General features: G+C 45.8%; 1 protein-coding gene across 1 annotated transcript in view; it reads right to left on the bottom strand.

Annotated features, from left to right (window-relative positions):
* LOC111960239 (mitogen-activated protein kinase kinase kinase 11) overlaps nt 1-22,448 on the bottom strand; it is a 35,453-nt gene that overhangs the window by 6,689 nt on the left and 6,316 nt on the right. Inside the window, exons 2-9 of the mRNA XM_023982146.2 lie at nt 10,836-11,016; nt 8,067-8,215; nt 7,439-7,614; nt 5,460-5,706; nt 4,012-4,128; nt 2,429-2,600; nt 2,195-2,301; nt 1,069-1,791 (exon numbers count right to left, since the gene is read on the bottom strand). Coding sequence (XP_023837914.1) covers nt 1,069-1,791; nt 2,195-2,301; nt 2,429-2,600; nt 4,012-4,128; nt 5,460-5,706; nt 7,439-7,614; nt 8,067-8,215; nt 10,836-11,016 — 1,872 coding nt within the window. The remainder of the gene's footprint in view (nt 1-1,068; nt 1,792-2,194; nt 2,302-2,428; nt 2,601-4,011; nt 4,129-5,459; nt 5,707-7,438; nt 7,615-8,066; nt 8,216-10,835; nt 11,017-22,448) is intronic.

Below are 22,448 nucleotides of genomic sequence, written 5' to 3'. Positions count from 1 at the left end.
GCCTGGAATCGAACCAGGATCTGTAGTGACGCCTCCAGCACTTGAGATGCAGGGCCTTAGACCGCCGCGCCACTCGGGAGCCCCTCGATGGAGAGTAGATCCTAACGGGGCATTGAAGAAGGACTGAAGCGAGACGAGCTCGCGTGCAGACGATAGGGTTGAAAAGGTGTGTGTGTGTTCGATCTGAGACAGCTCTCTGGAGGTGCTAAGGAGTTCAGCTGACACGGAACCGCAATCAAGAACTCCACGATCGGAGAACAAAAACAAATCCTCTGTCGTTAGCTCTCCAAGGCCGCCTCCCAAATGGCACCCTATTGCCTTTGGGCCCTGGTCAAAAGTAGTGCACTATATAGGGAATAGGGTGTCATTTGGAACTTCGCCTMTAAAAAAAACACACACAAAAGTATAGAAACACAATCACTCAGGCATATTGAGTGTACCCATGAGATTGCAGTCAATTTGCTGCAGTCAGAGTTTCCCCCCCCAGTTAAAGTAATTTCATTTCTATGCTGCCAACAACTTTATAACAACCTGTGTGTTTTGTAAGTCAATATCAGAACAACAAAAAAATAAACATAAACATATTCTGGCATACGGTAACAGATGTGTTATTTGTTTTATGTACCTTTCACCGCCGCGTGCATGTCAAGAGTTGATGAGTTGTTWGATTCTAGCTCTAAGATGAAAGTTATTAGCAGCATTACAAGCAGACGCAGGCTTGATGATCAGCTCGAGGCAGTTCCAAGACGGCATCCTTAGAGAGAACACTGTTGCGACTAGATATGAAGTTAGCATATCAAAATGGCACCGGAGGGCAATGCTTTAAAACACCCCTTAGATTCGCTGTGAGAATCTATTACAGTTACAGTTCTCCTGTTCCACCGTCGCTAAATGACTGACTGGAAAAGTAACGGTCAGAGCTGAGCTGCGCTTACGTACATGTAAGCATATGGATAAGATGTTAGTTTTTGCTCTGTAATGATGAAATAAATAAAAAATCCCCTGTCTTGAGGGGGAAGGGAAGTGGGGTGAGGGAGTTTGTGTGTGTGTGTGTGTGTTTACCCTCACCTAGTTGAGAGGCGGAGAGCAGGCTTTGGCTGGACCTCCTCCTCCTGTCCGCCCCGTGGCCCCAGGCGTCACAGACAGGCGCCCCGTTGGTGTGGTGGGGGGAAGGGGCCCACTCCGCTGGGCTAACCTGACCCAGGACCTGGCTCTGCTGCTGGGGACTCCGGGCATGCCTGTGGCAGACCCACTCCCCTGGGCTAGCCTGTTCCTGGGTCTGGTGATGGAGGGTCAGTGGGGCCTGGGGGCTCTGGGGTGTCTGGAGGGCCTGGGCATGCCTGTGGCAGGCCCTTTCCCGGGGGTGAGGGGGAGGCGGCGTGAGGGGCAGGGGCTTCACCTCAGGGGCGTGCAGGGCGCAGGGGAAGTCAAAGAGGGGCCGGGGTAGGTGCTCCGAGCTGGAGAATATTATAAGGTCATCCACCACAGGGGGGTCCGAGGAGGGGACTTTGGGGGCCGTGATGTTGACCTCCTGTGGGGGGTGGTGGTGGGGGTTAGTCCGGGGGGGCACCCTGGGGGGGATGTGTGGCACATCCAGGTGTCGTCCCAGGGCCACGGAGGCCAGGAGAGAGCCTCCTCCCAGTAGAGCCCGGTGGGTGCTCCTCAGCAGGCCTCCCAGGGAGCGGTGCTCGGGCCTTGGGGAACCGGCCGGGGAACTCCCCTCCAGCCACTCCTCGCTGCCCGAGTCCCCATGAGATAGATAAGCCCTGGGGGGCTCCTTCACTGAGGAGCCTGGGGAGATGGAGAGCGAGAGCGAGAAAAAGGTAGAGAGAGAGAGATGGAGAGAGAGCGAGAAAAAGGTAGAGAGAGAGATGGAGAGAGAGCGAGAGAGAGGGAGATGGAGAGCAATAGGGAGAGAGAGTGAGATGGAGATGGAGGGAGGGAGGGAGAGAGAGAGATGGAGGGAGGGAGAGATGGAGGGAGGGAGGGAGGGAGAGAGAGAGCGAGCGCGAGAGAGAGAGATTGAGAGCGATAGGGAAAGAGATGGTGGTAGCGGGAGGGAGAAAGCGAGGTAAGTCGGTCAGCTCATGAATACAGAATACTAATTTAGAATTTACAATCAGCTATGACCCACTTAGTTAGGCTAGAGGTGGTGTGTGTGTGCATGTGAATATGGTAGTGGTGAAGAGCATACCGTTTTGGGCAGGCTGTGGCGTGGAGGGTCTGTACTCCTCAAAGTCATCCTTGGAGTCTCCGTTCTCATTGCTGTCCATATCCAGGAGCTTGGCTCTCATTGAAAGACTGGAACACACACACACAATGACTTCAAAACACACTAGTTCTGCTTTAGCTAATACGGTAAAACAATTTTTTACATATATGGCCCTGTGTATGGAGGGGTGTGAGGGAGAGGTGAGAGGGTTACTACCTGCTCTCCTGGGGGCTTAAGCGAAGGACTTTGGGGCTCTTGGGGCTCTTTGGGCTCTGGGGCCTCCAGTGAGGGCCCAGCCGGTCCCCATTAGCCTGCTTGTTGTGTGGAGGGCCCTCCAAGGGCCACATAGAGCTCAGACCAAACGCCCTGTTGTTCTCACTGGGGCTCACTGGAGAGGAGGGATGGAGAGCGAGAGAGAGCATTCATAAAACACACACAATACATTTTCATTTCAAGACCACCTCTGATACAAGCACCATGACATAGGTTGGTGACACACAACAATCAAAACAGAGCGGAACCACTGTGTCTTGTACAACACGTTGCTTTCTGTAGCTGGGATACATGTGTGCCACCGTGCACCAGAACAGGTGATGTGCTCCGGGCTCAAACCAAGATTTCACATGTCACTGGAACAGTGTGGAACAGCGGAGGCAAGTACACGGGGGGGAGAAACGGAGAATGGGGGGGAACAAAGAGAGCGAAAACAGAAGTAAAACTCCACCTGGTGCTGACACACTTACAGCAGCCCTTCTAAGCCCCCTTGGGGCTAGCGACGCTAACTCTGTGTGAGCGTTACGCTAATGTTAAACAAACCCTGCATGATTCTCAACAGCTCTCGCAGCGTCGTCACACAACAGCCGTGCCATCCCAAAGGGGGTTCCGACTCGGAGACGCAAAGTGCTAGCGAGTTCGTGTCAGGCCCGACATCTCAGAAGTCTCCACGGAGCGATACTGTGAGAAAGACGCTAAGACGCTAGCAAGATGCTAAAGCGCTAACACAATTCTACCCATATGGCCCCTGGATTCAGTGAGTCATCGTCTGCTTTGACATTGCTAGCACAGATGTTTGCTAAATAAGGAAATACATTTTAATGACAGGCGCACTCTCAAGCCGTGAAAATTACCATTAAGCAGACACGTTACTACCGAGCCATGAATCCAACCCACTTTTTAATGCATAAATGAATCAAACAGATGGTTTTTGAAACTGCTAAACCAATAAAACAATTTATATAAATTAAATTGTGCTCTTAAACTCAACCGCAGTGGTTAGGCCTATTTTATGGGGAATTTTGGGAAAACCCCTTTCAGTCTGTTGCAACACAGCACATTCCTGTAGACATGTGTGATCTATGCGGAGAATTCCCCCACTAAGGGGAAACAGTCTTTAGCGCTGACTCCAGAACAGTGCTCTACCTCAAATGCAACACAGCCTCACCAATTAATTCTGGCTGGTATCTAATTCAGTAAAAAGGCATTTAACGTGGAACAGGACAAGCATGTAAAAATGCTGACATTAAAACACATGGAGGAAGGACTCCCCTATCTGGTAGAAAGAGGACATTGCAGACATAGAACTGAAGGCTAAAGCAAATACACTGCTGATCCCTTATTAAAACAAAGTCAGATAATATTTGGACTGGGACAGCCATTGTCCCAGGAGAGAGAGAAGGAGAGAGAGAATGTAAGGGCTGAGTGATGTGAGCAAGGATGAGGTGTGTGTAAACAGACCATGTCTTGTGTGCGAACTGAGAGGGTGTGTGTATGTGTGGTGGAGAGAGAGAGACCACGCTCACGTTGGATCGCTCGGAAGCGTGGGCCGAAGGAGGGAGAGGTGCCGGAGCCCAGATCGGGAGAGTTGCGTCTCTTCTCCAGCCCTGGAGACGCCTGCACTGTGATCTTATGGATGAAGTCTGGAAGAGACATACACCAGATGTGAGAACAGGCCACACACACAGAAACAATAAAATCACAATCCTGGGTCCTGTTCAGTAGAGAGAAAACGTTTTTGTAAACGGGGAGGTAGTACCAGATCTTTTGCAACAATAAGAACACATTTATTTTACCGTTGTAAAGCCTTTTGCTATGGTGTGCCCTACTGAACTCGACTCAGAACCGAACAGGCAAGGAACTTACATGTGCTTGTCTTTGGCAAAATTGTTTTTCTAGGTTCTCCTTGAAAATAATTTATGTGGTGGAGTGGGTGTCTGAATTTCTTTTTCATGTAATGCCATGAGAATACGGTAATTTGCGAGGCCAAGCTAAACGAAAACATGAGACGCCTGAAGGATGTCTGTCCTAGCTTTGCGTAGCAGGATAATGTATCTTTGTGGGTGTGAAGGTGGAAATGCTGGGGGGGGGGGGGGGTAGAGCAAGAGAGAGAAGGGCCAGCCAGGGGTGACAGGAAGCCCAGAGGCGTGGTTGGGTTGGCTCCATGTCCCTCTCATCAACCCCCCATCAAATCACTACCCTGCTGCTGAGAAAGACCACAGCCTCCAAAACACACCTCACACAGACATATGCACACACTCGTATGCATAAACAAGTGCGCACACACACAGACTGAACATGCATACACGAGTTCACAGACAGTACTCGTGCACGCAGTAAGAGTCAGTGCGCATTTGGAAAGAGAGGGAGCGTATCTGTATGAGAAACGCTGAGTGTGCCCGTATGACGGCAGATAGCCTGTTCCTAGGCCGTCACTGAAAATAAGAATTTGTTCTTAACTGACTTAGTTAAATAAAGGTAAAATAAAAGAAAATGACGCATGACGACTGCGCAGCATGAGAGTGTGTGGGTTTGTTTCTATGGTGAGTTTGTTATCAGTAGACAATGGGAGTAGTCTACAGGAGAAAGTGACCCTATCGTAGATTATGGCCTTACTAAGACGACACACTGTGTACTTCTAGTTCTACCTACTATGTTAGAACGTACTGTTTAGTGAAAACCTAAGCTGTTGGCAACAAATATCAATGGGTATTTGGACGGCCATTGTAAGATATGATGGTACAGCACGTGATACTTCCGCACACTCGGTAGTGAAGTCGTGAATTAGTGTGAGGTGAACTAAGTACAATGATAAGTACCGTAGCTGCCTTCTCGGCCAGGTCTCACTGGATTTCAAAATGGCGACTGATTGACTGATTCCTACTCTACCGATCTGGCTCACAGACTATCCAACCAACGGACCAATATTTCCTATTTCAAGACATCCCCAGCAAGTTACCCTCCGTCCCCTCACCTTGGGGCATGCTGATCTTCTCTCCGTTCTTGCTGCCCTTGAGCTTGTGCTTCTTGAAGGTTCCTTTCCTCTTCTTGACGTTGGGCTTCTCCTGGTTGTTCATGTGCAGGATGAGGAGACTGAGCTCCCTCTCGAACACATCCTGCTCCCACTGGGCCAGCTGCTGCTCCCTCTGCCTCAGGAACTCCTCGTGGGACTTCTGCTCCACCGCCGCGCGCTTCAGCTCCTCCTCGCGACAACGCAGCTCCTGGAGACGGGGGAGATTTTTGTTGTAGTTACTGCTGTTATTACGGTGTTATCGTTTATAACAAACACGTAAAACACACACAAAACGATACAATTTGTGTTTATTAACACACACTCATACGTAGTGCCTTCAGAAAGTTGACTTGACTTATTCCACATTTTGTTGCGTTACAGCCTGAATTCAAAATGGATTAAATATAATTCTCTCACCCATCTACACACAATACCCCATAATGACGAAGTGAAAACATGTTCTTAGAAATGATTGCAAATGTACTGAAAATTAAATACATTAATATCTGTATTCCCACCCGAGTAAATACTTTGTAGAAGCACCTTTGATTTAAGTCAAAACTGTAACCATTACAGCAGTGAGTTTGAGGGAAAGTCTAAGAGCTTTACACACCTGGATTGTACAAAATTCTTCAAACTCTGTGAAGTTGATTGTTAATCATCGCTAGACAGCCGTTTTCAAGTCTTGCCGTGGATTTTCAAGCGGATTTAAGTCAAAACTGTAACTAGGCCACTTAGGAACATTCAATGTTGTCTTGGTAAGCAACTCCAGTGTAGATTTGGCCTTGTGTTTTAGGTTGCTGTCCTGCTTAAAAGGTGAATTCGTCTCCCAGTGTCTGTTGGAAAGCAGACAACCAGGGTTTCCTATAAGATTTTGCCTTTGCTTATAGCTGTATTTTGTTTATTTTTATCCTCGAAAAACTCCCTCGCTCTTGCCGATGACAAGCATACCCATAACATGATGCAGCCACCCACCATGCTTGAAAATATGAAGAGTTGTACTCAGTGATGTTGGATTTTCATAACCGAAACATAACGCTTTGTATTCAGGACAAAAAGTTAATTTCTTTGCCAATTTTAGTTTTTTACATTATTACTTAAGTGCCTTGTTGGGAACATGATGCACGTTTTGGAATATTTGTATTCTGTACAGGCTTCTTTTCAATCTGTCATATAGGTTAGTATTGTGGAGTAACTACTTTGTTGTTGATCCATCCTCAGTTCTCGTATCACAACCTTTAAACTGCTTTATTAAAATCAACATTGGCCTCATGGTGAAATCCCTGAGCAGTTTCCTCCCTCTCCAGCAACTGAGTTAGGAAGGAGAAGGACACCTGTATCTTTGTAGTGACTGGGTGTATTGATACAACATCTAAAGCCTAATTAATAACTTCACCATGCTCAAAAGGGATATTCAATGTATTTTTTTTTTTTTTTTTAACCCATCTACCAAATCAGTGGCCTTCTTTGTGAGGCATTTGAAAACCTCCCTGGTCTTTGTGGTTGAATCTGGGCTTGAACCTTACAGATAATGTGTGGGTTAAGGTAGTCATTCAAAAATCATGCTAACCACTATTATTGAACACAGAAAGAGTCCACGCAACTTATGAGATTTCTTAAGCACATATTTACTCCTGAACGTATTTAGCCCTGCAATAACAAAGGGGTTGAATACTTATTGACTCAAGACATTTGAGTTTTACATTTTTTATTCCACGTTGACATTATGGGGTAGTGTGTGTAGATCAGTGACACAAAATCTCAATTGAATCCATTTTAAATTCAAGCTGTAACAAAAATGTGGGGAAAGTAAACGGGTGCTCCATTTACGTGCATCAATAACAAGCACACTCCTCCATTTCTATTTCAAAAAACGCATACACAATAACCATACAGTCAGTCTCCCAGCCTCTCTCGAAAAGACACCCGTTTCCCCTCACCTTCTCCTTGGCCCTGAGCTCATCAAACATGTCCTGGATCTCCAGTTTCCAGTCCTCCTGTAGGGAATGAAAGGAGTCCTGAGGCATGTCCTCCACCACCTGCCTCTCCAAAGCCGTCAGCTGAACCAAGATGGAGGCAAAGTTGGGCCTGTGGTGTGGGTCCTGATCCCAGCACTCTGAAGGCAGACACATCGAGTTAAGACAAATTATAATAACATGCCAATTACGGTTACTCCCACTACCAAAGCATACATAACCCTGTAAGTTCAGGACATGACACAATTCATGCACAAACAAATCCACAACTTAAAGCGTATTATGGCTGTAATTTGGCTAGGCATTGTCAAGGCCGTTTACACGACTGATGATCAAATTATTTCTTTAGTGCCTTTAACAAATCTAACAACCTTAAACTAACAACATCCTTGAGCAGCAGCCTCAATGTGTTGCACAACCTAACCAGTAGCGCGGAATGTTTTTCCTGTGCGTGACCAAATCTAACATTTTACGCAACATTCTTTTTTTAAATTCAGCCTCCAGGTTTGAGGAAATGGAGACAGAGAGAATTATGGTTACACCAAATTTAAAAACACACACGCACACGCAGGCACGCACAAAGGACTCTTACCTGCCATGAGCATGGCAAACGGTTCTGGGCAGGTGGAGGGGATGGGGAGGGTAAGTTTGTTAACAGCCACTCCGTAGGCCACAGCCAACCCATCTATGCCCCTGTAGGGAACCTCTCCTGTCAGCAACTCCCACAGAAGAACACCATAGCTGGGGAGGAGAGAGGGGGAGAGGAGCCATCAACGGAAGGTTAGGGAAGATTCTCTAACCAGTCCCTGGTCCTTCTGGTATTAATCACATCGGATTCAATTAGTCAACTAATCATGAAGCCATTGATTGACAAGTTGAATCAGGTGTGCCAGTGTTGGAAACAAATGTGTGGAATGGCTGGGGAGCCCCAAGAACTTGTTTGATGCTATACATACAGTACATTCATGATACATACATAAAACACACATACAGTGCATACAAATGATATCAACAAGCTGAAGTGGAGGGATGGCAACTATGCTATACATTATTATTATAATAATTTATGTATTTATTATATGCAATAATGACAGTCATGGAAGTGCATTATGCTTCTCTAAAACCTGCATAAAGACAAAAATAGGGAATAAAGCAATACCTATTGCTTACTACAACAAATACATGGGGCGGGTCTAACACACACACACACACGACACAAACACAGGACTGTGCCGATCCTCAAAGAGTGGCAAAGTACTTGAAAGTGTGGAAGATTCAAGGTCAGAGACCTGGCCAGGATAGCAACCTCTCCCTCAACGTGATCAAGACAAAGGAGATGATTGTGGACTACAGGAAAAGGAGGACAGAGCACACCCCCATTCTCATCGACGGGGCTGTAGTGGAGCAGATTGAGAGCTTTAAGTTTGTTGGTGTCCACATCAACAAACTATCTTTTTTTAAATTTTACCTTTATTTATTTATTCTTATTTTCAATGACGGCCTAGGAACAGTGGGTTAACTTCCTTGTTCAGGGGCAGAACGACAGATTTGTATCTTGTCAGCTCGGCTATTCTAACTTGCTACCTTTCGGTTACTAGCCCAACGCTCTAACCACTAGGCTACCCTGCCGCCACACCAAGATAGTCGTGAAGAGGGCACGACAACACCTATTCCCCCTCAGGAGACTGAAAATATTTGGCATGGGTCCTCAGATCCTCAAAAAGTTCTACAACTGCACCATTGAGAGCATCCTGACTGGTTGCATCACCGCCTGGTATGGCAACTACTCGGCCTCCGACCGCAAGACACTACAGAGGGTAGTGCGTACGGCCCAGTACATCACTGGGGCCAAGCTTCCTGCCATCCAGGACCTCTATACCAGGCGGTGTCAAAGGAAGGCCCTAAAAATTGCCAAAGACTTCAGCCACCCTAGTCATAGACTGTTCTCTCTGCTACCGCACAGCAAGCGGTACCGGAGCGCCAAGTCTAGGTCCAAAAAGGCTTCTTAACAGCTTCTAACCCCAAGCCATTGGACTCCTGAACAGCTAATCAAATGGCTACCCGGACTATTTGTATTGTCCCCCCCCATTTTTATGCTGCTGTTTCTCTGTTTATTATATATGCATTGTCACTTTACCTCTACCTACATGTACATATTACCTCAATTACCTGGACTAACCAGTGCACCCGCACGTTGACTCTGAACCGGTACCCCCTGTATATAACCTCGCTATTATTATATTGTTGCTCTTTAATTATTTGTTACTTTATTTTCTTTAAAAAAAAATTTTTTTACTTCAGTTTATTCTAGTAAATAGTTTAACATTTATTTTTCTTAAATCTGCATTGTTGGTTAAGGGCTTGTAAGTAAGAACTTCACTGTAAGGTCTATCTTTTATTCGGCGCATGTGACATAAAATTTGATTTGATTAAATTTCACAGTTCCACACACACACACTCTTCTGAAAGCGCTGTAGGCTGTCTTGTAAGTGGGGAGTGTAGCCTGCAGCGTTTTAATATAGTCCTTTAATTACTCTGCCACTCGGCTGCTCTGTTTTTGCCAGCATCGGAAATCTACAGCTTTATGAAGAAGTGAAAGGCTACAGCATGTCCAGATCCAACCGTATTTCCTAAATAGTGCAATATAAACGACATAGGGAGCCATTTTGGGAGACAGCCACGGAGATGGATAAAGGAGAATAGAAGAGGTCAATATTGGCCCTCATTTTCATACCAGGTTCATAACACCCTCTCATTAACATATGCAAAGTAAAACAGAAAAAGCTAGTTTGGGAATAGTGAAGTGTCTCAGGAGAGCATGAGAAAGAGATGTATGTGTTGTGTGCACAGTGTGCTATTTTGGATACACATCCTGTGTGTGGCCACACACACTGGTACGAAAGTGCATGCGCACTAATACACACATACACGTATGCTTGGCCACACACACAAAAAAATACACACACACCCTTCACAGATAAACAGTTGTGGTCAGGTCTGCTGTGTGGCTTACCTCTCTCCCTCTCTAGCTCCATGCATTGGGTCAATAGGACAGTGTGCCTGACACGTCTCACACAAAGTACAGAGCAGGCTTTGAAGTGCTGCTGCTATCACATGGCTGTACTCCTCCTGCAACCCATCCCTAATATATCACTGTCAGAGAAGGTGGAGGAGGGGGACAAGTTCCCACAGTCCAGGCTCATAAATAGTCTCGTCATATATCTTTATTTTTAATTCAATTATTATTTTAGCAGGGATGTTGGCATCTCTCAGCAGGGAAGTTGGCATCTCTCATCATCATGTACAGCTCCACCCCCCCCCCCACACGCGCACGCAAACACACACCTACAAGCCCCCTTACCTCCAGACGTCGCTGCCCTTGGAGAAGGTGGAGGACTTGATGACCTCCGGCGCCATCCAGGCGTAAGTGCCCGCCGTGCTCATCTTGGTGGTATTGTGCCACTCCCGCGCCAGGCCAAAGTCTGTGATCTTCAGGGTTATCCCTTCCATACAATCATTCTCCATAGGCTGGGCCAGGAGGACTGGGAGGGAGAGAGAGAGAGAGAGGAAAGAGAGCAAGAGATGCTTTGACTGAGACATCCTCCTTGAAAACACTTACATTTTAGAGATGCAGCAGATGATCTGAGCCAGCGCAACTTACAGTTAGTGCGTTCAACTTAAGGTTCCAAGGGACGACAACCCCAGGTGGCGGTCATAGTAAAGTCAACACGTTCAGTAATAGAGCAACTGTCTGCAGAATCAGTGCTACTAGGAAAAGACAGGCAAAACCTAAATAATATTTACACTCATTCCGACCCTATAAAGCAAGGTGGGTGTGAATAAAAAGATTTCTTCAACACTCTTAAATGCATGAAGTAATTATAATGCATCATTTCAAAAAGGGGATTTAGAACTTTTCATAACTAAGTATTAAGCCACTTTCGTGACCCCCCCTACACACACACGCCTTTCACATCCTCTTCCCTTTATTATTTTAGATCAGTGAGATCAGACTTAGAAGAAACGAACACGGATAAGACCTTCTATACCTATACATTAACATCCCCTCTCTATAACCTCCAGACGAGACAATGGGCACATATCATCCTTTCATCATAGACATCTAGAATCTAGAATGATACGCTCTGGAATAGAACTGAGCTAATGGAATACAGAGGCACATTCATTGTATTTCCTGATTTCCGTCTTCTCTGCCCCTTGTACCTGCACGTCTTCATGTGATGGTTAGCTGCTATGCACGGGCAATACATGCTAGGTACAATCAACCTGCATTGAGGGGCCTTCATTAGCCTATTCCGCCTTCACATGCAATCCTGAGGTCAGGTATCCTCCCTCCTCTCACGTGTGAGGTGAAAAGAGGTAGAAGCTCTGGAAATACGCCTTAGAATGACACGCATGTGTTAGGATGGGTCTATGCCCTCCCCTTTGGCAGCCCAAATGGGTAACCTCAGGGTGAGAGACGGGCAGCCAGCCAACGTCCAGCGAGTCAGACAGAGAGTCGGAATTATGGAATAATATTTTTTATAGGGAAGTAAGCCTTCTGCTATTTCCAGACACTTTCTGTTCTTTTCAGTGTATAAGTGCATGTTGTTTCCGTCTGTCGTCTCTTGCCTTCTCCCTCTCCGTCTCGGGCCTCTCTCTCTCTCTCTCTCTCTCTCTCACACAAACGCTATAGTCTCTGGCTCCCTCCCTCTGCACACATCCTGTGCTCTGCCTGGCAGGCCAGCCGCTGCGCCGTGTTTGACGTCACAAAGGAATGCATCACAAGAGTGTGGGGTGGGGGGTGGGGGGGGGTATTGTGAAAAGGCTCAGCTCTCACAATGAACCTCTGGCACCATCACTTCACACTGTGCTAGCTCTGCCACACACACGCGCACACATTTCGACAACTAGAAAGACAGAGAACAGTGGACACATGTTCACACATGGGAACACACCCACAGTGTCAATTAAACATACGTACTGTACACACAGATACCATAGGCGTATCTAAAAGCACAGACACAGTTATGGGAGCTGTGTTCAATGTGAACAGATGCGCCACAGATCCATGGCATGAAATTGTGGGATGAGAACCAGACAAGTGTCCTCCGTCCCTTTGCCTCTCTGTATTGTCTTTCTGAGAATCAACCGTTTTTGTCATTTACGTGCGTCAGAAATGATCCATGGACTTCCTGTTCTTCATAGGATTTCCACTAAAACCCATTGTCTTAGAATAGTAGTTATCAGGCAACTAAATTGAAAACAAAACAAACTGGATCGATTGACTTTTCATTGGCTAGTCCTCCTTGTAGCAGAAATGTAAACAACAATAAAACAAGTCTCCATTCATTCCATTCTCTTGTTGTTGTTTTCCTTTAGTATACAGCCCCTAGAGGGGATAAATATTTACCACACTAATCTATTGTACTCTCTTCAATGAAACTTAACTAGTTTGTCAGTCAACACGTCTTGAGCACATTTCAAAACAAGCTTGTGTCCCAAATAGCAACCCGTTTCTTACATAGTGTACTACTTTTGACCAGAGCCCAATGGGCCATGGTCATAGGTATAGGCAATAGGGTGCCATTTGGGACACAGCCAAGCTCTGGGCAATAACCTCCATTTCCTCTCGGTCTGCTCTTGTGACCTAATCTCCAGGAAGTGACGCCAATTGGACCAAAGGGCTCTGGCCCTTCCTCGAAAGCGAGGATCCATTTCACCGTCGTGCTTTATGAGGCAGATTAAGCCGAATCCTATTTTTAGAAACAGGGGTTAACAGGGGTCATTTGGCTTCCGGCAACTGATTGAGACAGCTGGAGAGGAATGTGGGATATATGGGTGAGTGAATCAAAAATCGGTCGCTCCGATGAGAGAGGGTTGGTTGTTATCGACAAGAAACTGACCGAGTCGAGTGTCTGCCAGGGTTGTGACCTGTGGCGGCTTGAATAACTTGCAATTAACTAAAAAGAAAAATTGTCGAGACGTACAGACACACACAGCGTTTTAGCAGCATCAGCACGCTCAATATTCTTCCTCCATTTCCTATGTTGAGGCAGAGTACATCCTCAATTAAGACACCCTTTGGCCCCTCCCAACACATGACTACACCATTCTCTGCTCATTATCACTGGCTGCTGGAACCACAAACAGTGAACTGGTCTAGTATGTAACCATTGTAAAGCTCCGCCTTATCTCAGCTCACTGGTCACGATAACAACACCCACCCGAGGCACGCGCTCCAGCAGGTATATCTCACTGGTCATCCCCAAAGTAAACACCTCATTTGGCTGCCTTTCCTTCCAGTTCTCTGCTGCCAGTGACTGGAACGAATTGCAAAAAAATCAAAAATAATAATAATCAAAATCGCTGAAGCTGGAGACTTAGGTCTCCCTCACTAAGTTTAAACATCAGCTATCTGATTTTTTTTAAATGACATCCACGGCATGACATATCTCAGGTTTCACTAAACCGATGAACCAGACTAGAAGTCTAACTAACGCCTTGCACAAACGTTACCATAACCGTTATGTAGAAGATAGGCCTACTCGGCCTATGTAAGGTTATAGTAACAGTTAACTGGTCACTCATTGTGAACAAGGGCATGTGGCACTAGACCCAGAGTTGGTCCCTGTCAGCCTGCCCAGCCCCAGACAACCTCCTGACAGACAGAGCAACCAAACAAAGACGCCTGCGACACGGCAGCTACATCCCCATGGCAACGGGACTCTGTTTGGTATTGTTTGTTGTTCAGAGAGAGAAAGTGAGTAGGTAGTCACTGAAATCACCCTAGATATGTATACCTGCCAAGCCTATCTACAACAGTATATTTATCCGGAAAGGAAGCTCAACTGCTCTATTGCATATTTGTATGTGGGAAGAAAAATATTATATTCTCTTATTTAGGGGCACTCGGGCTATTTACGTCTCACGGGTGTGGATGAGTTCGCACTGACATGCACTTCCCGCACCACCAAGGAAGGGCTGTGGGCCCATTTCATTTCCACAGCAGCGTGAGAGAACACACGTTTGCATTCTTCGGAGGCACGTCGTTCCAAGAAGTGTAGCTAGTTGCACACAGATATTGGTTGTTCAGCGGGCATTTCTCAAAAGGAAAAGTGGTAACGGAATAAGGGCCGGGGGTAATTTATCATGAAATCCTAAATCCCTGTTGGCAGGACGCTGGCGTCGCCAGCTTGACTAAATTCATTAGTAGCATGACATTGACCTGTAATTCATAAAGTGGCCAGCTGCACCAAACTACTGTTCATCTCCCTCTCTCTTCTTACCCTTACTCTTTCACTACACGCTCTCTCTCCTTCCATATCTCCCTCGCTCTCAAAACTGAATGCGCGCGAACCACCCCATTTAAGCACGGCAAGGTAAAACGGGAACATTGATGTGTACAATCAGACCAGATATTCCCTCTGTAAAGTAATTAAAGAGGCAAAACGACAGTCCGTAATCACGGATTATAAAGGGAACGGCGGCCACGTCACGGACACCGACGCCTCGCTCCCGGACAAGTTAATATTAACACTCACGAGGACTGTGAGCTGTCGTTCTTTGACGCTGATATAAGATATTTAAACATGTTAACCCTACCGAGGCTGCCGGTCTAGACGGCATCCCAAGCCACGTCCTCTGAGCATATGCATATCAGCTGGCTGGAGTGTTTACGGACATATTCTACCTCTCCCTATAGCAGTCTGTTGTCCCCACTTGTCCACCATTGTTCCTGTACACAAGAAAGCAAAAGTAACTGAACTAAATGACTATCGCCCCCCGTAGCCCTCACTTCTGTCATCATGAAGTGCTTTGAAAGACTAGTCAAGGATCATATCACCTTACCTGACACCCTAGACTAGCCTCAATTTGCTTACCGCCCCCAACAGATCCACGGATGACGCAACCGCACTGCACACCGGCCTATCCAGACAAGACATCCATGTAGGAATGGTGTTCATCGACTACAGCTCAGCTTGCGTCGCTAAGCTCGGGAACCTGGGTCTGAACCCCACCCTGTGCAACTGGGTCTTGGACTTCCTGACGGGCCGACCCCAGGTGGTGAAGGCAGGCAACAAAACCTCCGCCACGCTGATCCTCAACACAAGGGTGCGTCAGCCCCCCTCTTGCGTGGCCACGCTCACCCATGACTGCATGGCCACGCAAGTCTCCAACTCAAATCATCAAGTTTCCTGACGACATAACAATGGTAGGCCTGATTACCAACAACGAGACAGCCTGCAGGAGGAGGTGAGGACCCTGGCAGAGTGGTGCCAGGAAAATAACCTCTCCCTCAACAAAACAAAAGGAGCTGATCGTGGACTTCAGGAGACAGCAGATGGGGCACACCACCATCCACATCGATGGAGAGGGTGAGAACCTTAGTTACTGTTACTAGCCGGCTACCACCCGGTACTCTAGCCCTGGGGTTCCCAAACTTTTTCACTCAGGTCCCCCCCCCGTGCCCCTCCCCTGCGTGCGCCACATCTATTTCTATGGCCACAATTATTCTTCATGACACAAACTGTTCACACCCCTCTTCTTGGTAGAGAGAATTTTGCTGGTTTTAAAGCACATTTTCGAGCAATTCTATACACATTGCCGTGTCTAATGTGTATTGATGTGATATGAGTGACAAAAAAATTACAACAATATCTATGGGCTAAAAACCCCCGAAATAAATCAAAAAACATTAGCCGACATGGGCTAGTTGATCTGGACATTTCTGGCAAGCTATAAAATGCTCTCTATACAAAGGGCAGCAATGACTGACGTGACAAGAGAAACTGATGATGCACTACCCAATTAAATTTTACTATTACAACTTTTAAGAGTAAGTCGAAAGCTGCACCTAGTTCCCTGTATGACTATGGCTGTTGGCTGATGTTATGGTCGGTGTGTGTGTGTGTGTGTGGGAACCATTGCTCTAGCCTACACCTTAGAGACTGCTGCCTTATGTACATAGTCATTAAACACTAGTCACTATAATAATGTTTACATACTGTTTTACCCACTTCATTTGTATATACTGTCTAGTCTAGGCTCATCCTATATAACTACTGCTGTACACATCTTTTCTAGTCATACACTGTCTATTCAAACCATTATATAGATATATTTATATTCCAAACTCTGACATTGCTCATTCTGATATGTCTTCATGTTTTGGGGATTTCTGTGTATTGTTAGGTATTACTGCACTGTTTGGAACTAGAAACTGCATTTGGAATGACATCTGCAAAATATGTGTACGCAACCAATACAACTTTATTTGATTTCATCTCTCTCTGCCCTCCCCTCCTGTGTGTTTGGGCCGGCTCTGCTCTCTGCCCGTAGGCGAGGGAGAATTCCGACAGGGGAGGGGGCTTTCCCCACGAAGAACGGCAGCTTTGTCCCCTGAGGGACAGAGCCATAGGCTGACAGACAGTCTGGCAACCTCTAACACTGACATAGCGATAGAGGGAGATGGAGAGGGAGAGAGAGAGAGAGAGAAACCGAAAGAGACAGAGGGAGACGCAGAGAGATATGGAAGAATAGCAGCAAAGCTGCAACTTGCAAGAGAACACAACTCATGATTAACCTGAAACATATTAGAGTTGATGTGGTATGAACAGGGCATTTAGTTACTTGGCATTATAAAAACTAGTTCTCCTCAGGCCCTAGGGCTCCTCTTAAGAAGGGCGCATTAAGGGATTACTCTGTCAATGGGTTCTTCATAACATACACCAAGTCTAGTCATTGAGTATTTTCCTCTTGGCAGCTAAAGTGCGTAAAAGTTAAACGCACCTATACAAAACAACAATGGTACAACATAGCTACCAGTCTCTTCACAAGAAGCAGTGAAGCTGACATCGACACTAACATCATTCGTTGAAGTTTAACCTCCGTCAGCTCAGTATCCTCAAAGATCTAGATTTTGGACTGTCTGCTCTAACAATGGGAATACATGTCAGCAAAGGCGGAAGGAGGCAGAACATTCTAGTTAATGAGAGGGCATGTGAACAACAGGTACAACTCCTATATATATTTATTTTTTTAACTCGAAGTTGCCAGGATGCCACGTACGTCCACTTATATCAGTATATTTGTAACAACCTAAATATTACGAAACCTCTATTCGATCAAATAAGCCTCACTTAGCAAATTAGCAATCCAATGTTTATGTTGACTTAATTTGACACTTTCTCGTTGACCTCCATACAACAACAAAAAAGACCAACTTGGACTGCTTCGCGCTTCTTTCTCGCGCTGACAGATTTTAGGGCGGAGTCAGCCCTTTCGCGTCGCCTCTTCCTCTCTGGTATCCTAGGAAACTCAGACCCTGGGGGTCAATCAGCAGTCAACCTCACAGGGTGTAGAGGTCAGGAGGTCGGGTCAGAGGTGGCTGGTGTATAAGTGGGCGGTTACTTCCTACTTTTTGAAAGACGGCCCCCTTTATACGACATAGTACAATGTGACGGCCCGATGTCGTGCATTGATCTAGCTAGTTATCGAGGTTTGATTGACAAGAAATCTTCTAATGTTTGCACAATCGTGTAGAACGGCACTGGAACAGATAAATCAGTTTCAACTTACTGAGAGGGACAACAAAAAAATGTAGCAGTATGATAAACATACCTCGACTACACCGGTTGGTGCCACCTTAATTGGGGAGGACAGGCTCGTGATAATGGCTGGATTGGAATAAGTGGAATGGTATCAAATTTGTTTTCAATGCGTTTGATGCCATTCCATTTGTGCCGATCCAGACATTTTTATGAGCCGTCCTCCCCTCAGCAGCCTCCACTGCTCGACTCTAGTACAACAGCTGCATACACACATGCAAATGCTCAGGTACAGAGAAGCATAATACAGGACAATTAGTCAAATCATTCTAGCCAAATATCAACCAATGGTACGAATTCACCATCGGCTCACTATAGAAAAAAAGATGCCAAACCAAGCTAGTGAGAGAGAACTAGGCGTAAACCTTGGAAAAGATCTCTCCCTGATTCCCTGGGTTTAGGAACCCTCTCCACATCTTCTGCGGTGTGAACTTAGTGTCTCGTTTGGTCCCTCACTCCTCTCATTCCCTGGAGTTGTGTTGTCCAGGCCCTCATCCTCCTGCTCGCTGTTCCACACAGCATATTATTCTGGAACTATTAGTTGAGTGTGTGTACACATACTGTCCGTGCATGTGTGTGTATCCATGCATGTGTGTATCCAAGCCAACAGTGTGTGTATGGGAAATCCCGTGCCAGCTCCAACCTGCCCCCCTCCCTCCCTATGCCAATCAGACCCTGGGATCTCAGGATGCAGCCTGCCCGGCATTTCCAAAATAAAGAGAAGGGAACACAGAGCTAGAGGGGAGGCCAGCTACCCTCACCCTTCCTGGGCCTACTGCACTCTTATCACAGTCAGCCAGACACTGTTCCAATGGGAACACAGCTGAGCCTTGCCCTGGCCTCCTCCACAGAACCTGGCACTGCCACCCAATCACAGGTGATTCCTGTTAGGCAGCAACACACTGGTATTGAAGATGTCAGTGAAAAGGATAAGGACAGGCTTGTTCCTATTGAGGCCGGTGGAGTATTTCCTTGCCACTGTCTGTCGGCTGCGTTTGCTACTGCAGATTGGGGGCTGGAACGTTGTCGTTTCAACGACAAACAAGAACGGCTATCAACTTTGTGTTCCACTTTCTTTTTTTACTGATTGAAGATAGAAGACGGGAATTGACCTACAGCAAGGTCATTTATTCAGTCGATTTGTGGCTACATGTTTCTCTCTCCAAGACCAGGATCTCATTCCAGTTGGAGGCTATTTCCTCCACAAAACAGAATATAGTGTGCTTTCGGGTTTGAATACGCAGATGAGTTATTGATTTGAATTTACGAGTACCGTCTCCTCCCACTCATCCCATGACCCATTTACCCAGTTAACTACAAAGTACAGCTCTCACTTAAAAAGCCACAGATACATTGTTTTATTTCAAATGACTAACTGGCCATAACGGTCAAGCCCCAGTTGGTATCTCTAACCATTTAATTTACATACAATACCTCTTGGATTTACTTTCAAAATGTCCATATCAGGGCCTGTATTCATACAGTGTCTCAGAGTAGGAGTACTGATCTAGAATCAGTTTTGCCTTCTTAGATCATTATGAAAAAGATGACAAAAACAGGGGGACCTGATCCTAGATCAGCACTCTTTAGCCTAGTATTGTTTGTCTCTGACAATAGACTTGACTGGCAAAGCTACTCTATTGCCTCAGCAGCCCCTGCTACAGATGATAAAAGTCAACATGCCAGACTTATAGAAATACAGGTTGCATTTCAGGGGTTTATCAAGTTCAAAATGTCTCTACTTCCTGGCCTGAATACCTCCCATGGTACGGGCTAAATGTCCAAATTGCCCTCGTAATTCTCCTCAGTGAATTTGGGAATGTTGCTGTGTGTGAGAACGAGTGTGTGAGTAGCGAGAGGCTGCCAGTGTGTGTCTGAGAGTGCAGAGCAACACACGGGATGTTTTCAGTGTGCTGTGTTGCGGCGCTAAGGACCCTGAACGAAAACATACTGGTGGTATACGGATGTATCAGATACTTATCCACTCTGGGAGGGGAAAAAAAAAACATGTTGTTCCAAGATCTACTAAAACTGTGGTTCTTCTTTTTTTTTTTTTTTAAAGGGCCATTAAGTTTAGTTTGACTCCACCAATGCTTAGTGTGGCATTTTCCACGTGATTTCAAACTATAGTGTATTTTTAAAGTGGGTGTAAATATAATGTATGGGAGCCAATGTGTTTATGACTGATTGTGTGTGTGTGTGTGTGTGTCTGAGGGCCGATGTGTCAATGACTGACTGATAAGGGGGCCCAAGGTATATGTGTGTGTATGTACACACAGTCACTTGCGTGTGTGGGCTGGTACTGGGAATGCGAGAGGAAGAGCCTCCTCTGCTGTACCTTAATCTGTATTTACTTTCAACAGAATTCCAGTTCTGGCCCCTGGCCTGCATCCAAGGCCTTCCTGTGTGTGCACTTCCTTCAATGATCCTGTTTAATCAGCATCTTCCATTCACGCAGTAAGTACAATCAGCTTCACTGATTTGTAACACAAAGCTACAGGCTTTTATCTTAATAAATCTCTACACCTATAGAAAGTGTCTTCAACCCTTAAAAAGGACACATTTACATTTTTACAACCAAATATCTACTTTTGATGTAAATGGCATGTTATAGCATCCAGACACTTTTTTGTGATTTCACGTTTTTGAGAAACTTACGGCAAAAAGAGCAAATCACTTCCTCATCCTTGTTGTGTAGTATGGGGGTCCCAAAAAAACACCCAAATACGTCCTTTTAGAAACGGCAACGCCCTCAGTATAGTGATGCAGGTCTTCAGATGTTCTTCACGTGAAATTGTGACATTCCGAAATGTGTCTGCAACGTTATATGACATTTTGTCAGACCCCCATACTACACAACGGGGATGAGGAAGTGACTTTCTGTTCGGGGTAAGTTTCTCAAAAACATGTGAAATCACAAAATGTGTGTGTCTGGACCAGTGGCGTGTATTCATGGATGCCAAGGGAAGCCGGGCTTCCCCAAATATTTGACCAACAAAAAAATTATAAAATGATGTATTTTTCGTCTCTCTGCGTTTTCATCATCTGTCAATTTGCAAGTGGCTGAACCTCAGCGGAGAAATCATCTGAGCGAGGGAAACAGCGCCCCTCGTCTCAGTATGTGTAGCCTTTGTATCTGATGCTGTCTGGACGCGTCTGGACCAAAAGAGTATAACATGTTGCCGCCATAGTGTTTGATTGACTGATGCCAACAAGCATTTGGCCTCCCTTGATAAAAGAAAAACTATAAAATAATTAGCCAATCAGCGTTGAGCTGAGCTCAACTGTGTGTTGTCCTGGTGGCCAGTTTGGATTTGGCTTCAGACCAATTAAATCACTTTCTCTGCAAAATGTCATTTTCAGAAAAAAACGTGTCAGTTTCAGGTCTGCTTGTGTTGATGTCCTGCGGTAGCTAACTTTCTAAATCGTCCCGTTCCTAAGCCATGGATGGAGATGGTGATTTGGACTTGTGGTTTTGACTTAAATCTCTGTACAGGCCAATGATTTTGATGGCGATTCTGATCCAAACATAAATTAATTTGTTGTGCCACTGGCCTGAGACGATTGAAGTTCAATTTCTAGCCAAGTAGGCTTACGTTAACTAGCTAACGTTAACCTAGCTAACTTAGTGGTTCATTGTTGCCCATGCGAGGAAGTCAGGCTAGCAAGCATTTTAGCTAGGCAGACTATGACAACGAAAACTAACAATGACAGAGCCATCAACGTTTTGCCAACATGAAAGAGAGGAGGATGGCATTGGCTTTCAACCAGTCTACAAGTAGGGTGAGTCAACATGTTTTGTTTAACTTGCGCACACACCACAAATCAGTACCATGGACAGAAGCTTAAGTTTATATATAGCCTTGTTGATTTGATAATGTTTAAGTTGAAATGGTGCTGGAATACTGGAGTGTCTGTTGTCTTTGTGCTGACTTGCGGTAACACTAAATTGCGGTAACACTAAACATGAACTTGTTTGACCATTCTGCAGGTGACATACACTATAAATACAAACAAAAGCATGTGGGCACTCCATCAAATTAGTGGATTCGGCTATTTCTGCCACCAGTTGCTGACAGGGGTATAAAATCGAGCACACCGCCATGCAATCTCCATAGACAAACAGTGGCAGTAGAATGGCCTTACTGAAGAGCACAGTGACATTCAACGTGGCATCGTCATAGGATGCCACCTTTACAACAAGTCGGTTTGTAAAATCTCTGCCCTGCTAGAGCTGTCCCCGTCAACTGTAAGTTCTGTTATTGTGGAGTGCAAACGTCTAGGAGCAACAACGGCTCAGCCAAAGTGGTAGGCCACACAAGCTCTTAGAACGGGATCGCAGAGTGCTGAAGCTAGTAGAAATT

This window comes from Salvelinus sp. IW2-2015, linkage group LG37 (assembly GCF_002910315.2).
Source record: "Salvelinus sp. IW2-2015 linkage group LG37, ASM291031v2, whole genome shotgun sequence".
In the NCBI taxonomy this organism is placed as follows: domain Eukaryota; kingdom Metazoa; phylum Chordata; class Actinopteri; order Salmoniformes; family Salmonidae; genus Salvelinus; species Salvelinus sp. IW2-2015.
This window is presented reverse-complemented; position numbering and strand designations above follow the sequence as displayed.